The sequence below is a fragment of the Hyaena hyaena genome, unplaced genomic scaffold (genome assembly GCF_003009895.1).
Source record: "Hyaena hyaena isolate Hyena2069 unplaced genomic scaffold, ASM300989v1 scaffold_34, whole genome shotgun sequence".
Classification (NCBI taxonomy): domain Eukaryota; kingdom Metazoa; phylum Chordata; class Mammalia; order Carnivora; family Hyaenidae; genus Hyaena; species Hyaena hyaena.
This window is the reverse complement of record NW_024080665.1, coordinates 4,215,273-4,221,272: the sequence shown is the minus strand read 5'-3', so window position 1 is coordinate 4,221,272 and position 6,000 is coordinate 4,215,273. Positions and strand designations below refer to the sequence as shown.

At 43.3% G+C, this 6,000-nt stretch overlaps 1 protein-coding gene across 2 annotated transcripts in view; it reads left to right on the top strand.

The window, feature by feature from the left end:
* The first annotated feature begins 381 nt into the window (after nucleotides 1-381).
* Nucleotides 382-6,000, top strand: part of INTS4 (integrator complex subunit 4) — a 120,257-nt gene continuing 114,638 nt past the window's right edge. Inside the window, exons 1-2 of one of the 2 annotated variants that reach the window (XM_039228713.1) lie at nucleotides 382-462; nucleotides 5,575-5,769. In XM_039228713.1, the coding sequence (XP_039084644.1) occupies nucleotides 409-462; nucleotides 5,575-5,769 (249 nt within the window). In that variant the 5' untranslated portion in view covers nucleotides 382-408. The remainder of the gene's footprint in view (nucleotides 463-5,574; nucleotides 5,770-6,000) is intronic. The other variant, XM_039228714.1, reaches the window with a different exon arrangement.

Genomic DNA, 6,000 nt, shown 5'->3' with positions numbered 1-6,000 from the left:
GCCTCTAGCTCAGGATCATCCTGCCTCTGCCCAGTGCCCTGTTTACTTCCACCCTCCCTTGGCTCTGCTCAGCGCCAGTCTTCTGACCACTTTGAGACCACCTGCCGGCCCCCAAAGGCTCCTATTGGCTCCTCCACCCTTCCAGTCCAGTCTCCTCCCACCAGAGGCACCGCCCCCTCACACTGCGCCTTCATTTTCTTTCCCGCGGGCCGGAAGGCGCAGGCGGACAAACCCGGCTGCGCCGCAGCAGGGCAGTCGAGCGGCAGGAAGAGGCCTCTCTTTCCCAGAGCCCCACTGCCTTGTGGGACTGTGGCGAGTTCCTGAGGCCTAGACAAATTTTCCGGGTTCCTCCATTCCCCCCCCCCCCCCCTTGTCGAGTACGGAAGCTGAGAGGGTCCGTGGGCAATCATGGCGGCGCACCTAAAGAAGCGAGTGTACGAGGAATTCACTAAGGTGGTTCAGGTAATTTACGGAAGGAAAGGTCCCGCGACCAGTCCCGGGCGGGGAAGGTTATGCACGTTCCAGACACTTTGGCAAAACAGGCGCCGCAAACCTGGGTTGAGTGCCAAGTACTTATATATAGGCTCTCTGAAACTACACCTAAGTGGGCGTGTTCGTTTGCAGCTGCTGTGGTCATTTTTATTATGTGCAGTCTGAGACTACTAAAAAAATAGAATTATTGCCGAGAACAAATAGCACTTTACACTATACGAAGATGTCTTATCCGTTATTTCAGTTTATTCGGGTTACATTACATTAGCATCTTCGTTTTACAGATGTGGACTTCTGGAGGGATAAGGGGATTCAGAGCTAATAACTGGTAGAGCCTCTCTCAACTCTATTTCAAAAAAAGCGCCCCGGGACAAGTTGGTTGTGTGCAAAACTCTAAAGGATTGAAAGAGGAGCCTGTAGAAATCTCAAGACCCAGCCAAAGCACGTGAGGGTCACAGGCTGCATAGGGGCAGAACTCTCCATTGGTGGAACAGCTTACCTCGGAAGTAGGGCAGAGTACTTTATTCCTTTGGAGTTGAGGACAGGTGAGCCGAGCCCCTGTCAAAGCAGGATTCTCCATTTGTCTCCTCATAAGTGCTGCTAACGTGGAGGTTAATCCCAGGGTGTCTCTAGTGTGCTGCTTCTCAGACTTTTTATGCAGATCACCGGGTGATCTTGTTAAAGTCTAGACTATACTCAGTGGGGTGGGGGTGGGGTGAGGCGAGAATCTGCATTTCTGACAAACTCTCAATGGATGCTGGTAGATCAAAAGCATCCTTAAATCTGTAGAGTACCCCTAGATCTTTAGCCTTCTAGGTAGCAAGACAGACCATCCAGCAGGAAACTGTCCTTAAACATTTAATTAATTCCTTCAACAACAGGTTATTGAGTAAATGAGTGGTTACTGTGTATCAGGTGTAGTGAAAAGTGTTGAGCTAAGAAGTCCAGTAAAGGTTAGGGTCCTTGTCCTTTAGGAGCTCACAGACTAGTGGGAGAGACAGGAAGACATATCTGTGATTATACTACAGAGAGATGATTCCATTGAAAAATCAAAATTTTCTTCCTCTTTTCACTTATTTCACTTATCACATCTTTTTAGCATATTCCCACTGTAGGGAAGTTAGTCTATTCCTTATTTTTTTTTCTCAAAATAACTGAGATTTAACATTGACACTTTTTGTTGCTCCATTTTATGTGAAATAGTTTTCTTGAACTTTTAGAATGAGTCAAGATTCAGGAAAGGTTTTTTTATTTTTTTATTTTTGAGTACTCTCTGCTCGATGTGGGGCTCGAACTCACCACCCTGAGATCAAGAATCTCATGCTACATGGACTGAGCCAGCCAGGGGCCTCCTCAGGAAAGTTTTTCTTATTTCACAGAGCTCCTTCTGTGGTTTGCTTTCTGGAATTTTCTGGGTCTGCTTCCCTTGCCCACTTGTGTACTTTGTGTGTGTGTACGATTTTATAATTGTAATAAAATACATTTTTTTTACCATTTTAAACATTTTTAAGTATACAGTTCAGTGGCATTAAGTTCATTCACATTGTTACCCAGTGTGATTTCATTTCTTCCTATTCTATTGTTTCCACTTCTCAAGACTACTCACCCTTCCTCCAAACATGTCATGTGTTTACACTTCTCCAGACTCTTGTACCTGTTGTCTCCTTTAAATGGAATGCATGTCATTTTTCCTTTTATTTTTGCTCTCACATTTTGGATTCAAGACTCAACTAAAATCTCAGCAAGAGTTTTGTCTCTTCCTCCCCTGCTTCTGTAGCAAGCATTCTGTATTCATCTATTTGTACTTATTCCTCAGTGCTACTATAATTATTAGTTGTTGACCTTAAAAATAGTTATTTTACCAGCAAAATGTAGTTTTTGGGGAATAACAGCTGCAATTTGGCACATACAAGCTAAGGCAGAACTGTAGGCAAGTCCAGCAAACTGAGGAGAGGACCCTTATTTTATGGAGAAAGAAGTCAGGAGAGGATTTTTTTTTTTTTAGTGTTTATTTATTTTTGAGCAAGAGAGAGATAGAGAGAGGGACTCTCTACGGGCTCTCCAGTGACAGCAGTGAGCCTGATGCAGGGCTCGAACCTAGGAACCATGAGATCATGACCTGAGCCAAAGTCCTATGCTCAAATGACTGAGCCACCCAGGTACTTCCAGGAGAGGCTGTTTTGAAGGGAAAGTCTAAGGTGATGAGAGTTTCTCATTGGCTGAGTTGCAAGAGTGGTTGATTTCTTGTAGGAGAGGCCATGTACATCTTTCCCTGTTGGAGCCTATAATTGATGATTCTTTCCTGTTGATTCTTCTTTTGGCCTCTATAATGGGCAGTTCTTTCCCTAGTTGACTCTTGAGTAGTACTGTTCCTTCTAGCCTCCCCTCGTGTCCTCCCTCCTCAATTTTAATGAGTTTCCCCTTTATTAATTTTACACAGTGTACATATTTCCCTACCAGTGTGGGCTACTTAAGGACAGAGATAATGCCTGCTTCATCTGTGTCCCCTCTTATGAGTGATAGAGGCTACATCGTATGTTGTGTGAATGGAGGTCTCACTTCTTGGATTCCCCATAGAAAGATTTATGTGATGATCCAAACTCGAATAAAGACGGTCAGAATGTAGCAAGCACAAAGCAGCTTAATTAAGGACAGTACACTTTCAAGATGGCAGAGTGGGCAGGCCCAGAGGTAGTTACTGCTCTGGAGCTAGGGCTGTCTTTTTGTGTTTGCATAGGTTATAGATCATAGCCAGGGCTGTCTCCAACTGAGTTTTGTCTCTAGTCATCTAAGGGACTCCTCCTACTGGGTGGGAGGGGGAGTTTTTGGTTCTGCTCTTGCTGGAACTATTACGGTTTATTTATTTTTTTTATTTTATTTTTTTAATGTTTTTTTATTTATTTCTAGGAGAGAGAGAGAGACAGCGTGAGCAGGGGAGGGTCAGAGAGAGAGGGAGTCACAGACTGAAACAGGCTCCAGGCTCTGAGCTGGCAGTCAGCACAGAGCCCGACGCGGGGCTCGAACCCACGAACCGCGAGATCATGACCTAAGCGAAAGTCAGACGCTTAACCGACTAAGCCACCCAGGCGCCCCAGAACTATTACGGTTTATAATGAAGATATAGGTTACTCTGGGCCAGAGGTTGAAGAGGAGAGCTGTAAGTTCTGTACTTGTGGCTCGGTCAGCTCCAGGGTGTTGGGAGCCTTAAGGCCAGGATGTTGAAAGTCACAAAGTCAGGATGTTGTGCCCTCAGGCTTCAAATGTGTCATGTATTTATCACCTGTGCCTCCAGATCAGGTCTAACTTTATCACTCCTGGATAGACTATAGGTCCTGGCTTGCCAAAATGTTATTGATGGTTGACTGTTAGCAGATACTGGTTTGTCTTCCCCCTTACCTACTCTCTAGGGAAAGAAATCTCTCTCAGCTTTTGAACTGATTGGAGCCTAGATAACACTGAAGGCTGAGTTTGTGTAGAATAGGATAGGAATGAGTAAGGATTTTAGGAAAAAAGCTCATTTCTTCACTTCATTCTGCATTAATCATTACCATACAGTGATGAAATGAGGTCTTAGGGCTTCTGTCTTTCCCTCTGCTATAAAGATAAGGAGGGAGAGAGAACTGGTATGCTGGTATGTATTTTGTGCTATTATGTATTTATACAATTAAAGACAGAGACTTCTCAAATATCTGTACAATATAGGTACTGTATTCCTTTTTATAGAAGGACAGGCCTCCCTCACTAGCAAGTGGTTACTGAACCCAAATTCCTCTGCTTCAAAACCCTTGGTCTCTTTATCATGCCATACTGTGTTCCTGACTAGAATAATCCTAATCTTTTCTCTGCGGGAATGTACATTTATAAAGAGGTGATTGCTCAAGATATCAAAATGATGCATTAGGTGTTAAGGAAAATTATTGATACAGCATTTGCCTTATGTTATCATGCTTTCTATACCTACCTGCCAGGGCCTGATGTAAGCCCTGGAGTGACAGGTTCCCTTTTGGATGAACTTTACGGCACCCATTATATGTAACAAATGCATCTAGAAAGCTTCTAGTTATGCACCATCCTTGGGAGAATTGAGAAAATAGTTACTCAAATTATTTTGTGTGTCCTGTGGTTGAGAGGATGATCCCTAGTTGAGAAAGACTGGTAGTAGTGTCATTCTCATTTTGCAAATCATAAAGGTAAGAGTTATAACTTACTTAGAGCAGCAGCGGAATTGGAACTCAGGCACAACCCCTAAGGCTGAATAATTATTCAGTAATGAAAAAGTTTGTTAAGTGGCTACAGTTTGCAAGGTATTTTTAAATTTTTTTACACTAGCCATCCTTTGAATAAAGGCAGAATGGTTTGGGTAGTCATCTGGAGTAAGGGGAAGACGTTTTAGTCAGTGTAAGCTGCAGGCATTTCCCATCAGTTCAGTTTTCTTAGGAGGGAAGCTGGGTGCCTGGGCATTGTCTGTATGTTTAGAGAACTGAGATTTCTTTCTTTCTTTCTTTTTTTTTTTTTTAATATTTTTATTTATTTCTAGGAGAGAGAGAGAGAGACAGCGTGAGCAGGGGAGGGTCAGAGAGAGAGGGAGTCACAGACTCTGAAACAGGCTCCAGGCTCTGAGCTGGCAGTCAGCACAGAGCCCGATGTGGGGCTCAAACCCATGAACCGTGAGATCATGACCTAAGCGGAAGTCGGACGCTTAACCGACTAAGCCACCCAGGCGCCCCAGAGATTTCTTTTTAAATAAAGAATGGAGCAGATCCTTTGTGTGTCCTTTTAACCCTAAAGCTACAACAGTCCTAAGAGACAGGCAGAACAAAATGTTAGTGGACTTACCTCACAGAGCAAGAAACTGAGACTCGGAGAAATGAAATGACTAGCCCCAAGTGGTCAGAGCTAGTGAAAAGCAAAATGGGGACTCTTAACCGTGTCTCCAATCTAGTGCACTTTTTTGTGTTCATAACACTGCTTTTTCCTAAAGTTAGGTCTATTAGCTAAATATATTACTTGGTATAAGGGAATGAGGCAAAGTTAAATTTACAGACTCTGTTTTCATGTCTTACCTTTCCTACTCCCTTGCAGCAACAGCAGGAGGAAATTGCAACCAAGAAACTCCGACTGACCAAGCCAAGTAAATCTGCAGCACTCCACATAGATCTGTGTAAAGCTACCTCCCCAGCAGATGCTTTGCAGTACCTGCTCCAGTTTGCCAGGAAGCCTGTTGAAGCAGAAAGTGTGGAGGGAGTAGTCAGGATTCTCTTGGAACATTATTATAAGGTAAGATGGTCTTGAGGATCTGATGAGAATATGTGTGAGAATTGTATCACGTGTAAAGAATGGGTTCGTATAGCAAAATAAGTAAGAAAGTGTTCATTCAGTAATGCCTTCTGTGTGCCAGGCACTATAGATGCAGAGATAAAAAAGATCCAAATCCTGACATCAAATTCACAAGATGTATTTATTTTTCAGTTTTTGTAAGTAAGATCTGAATTACAAGGGAAGAAATGA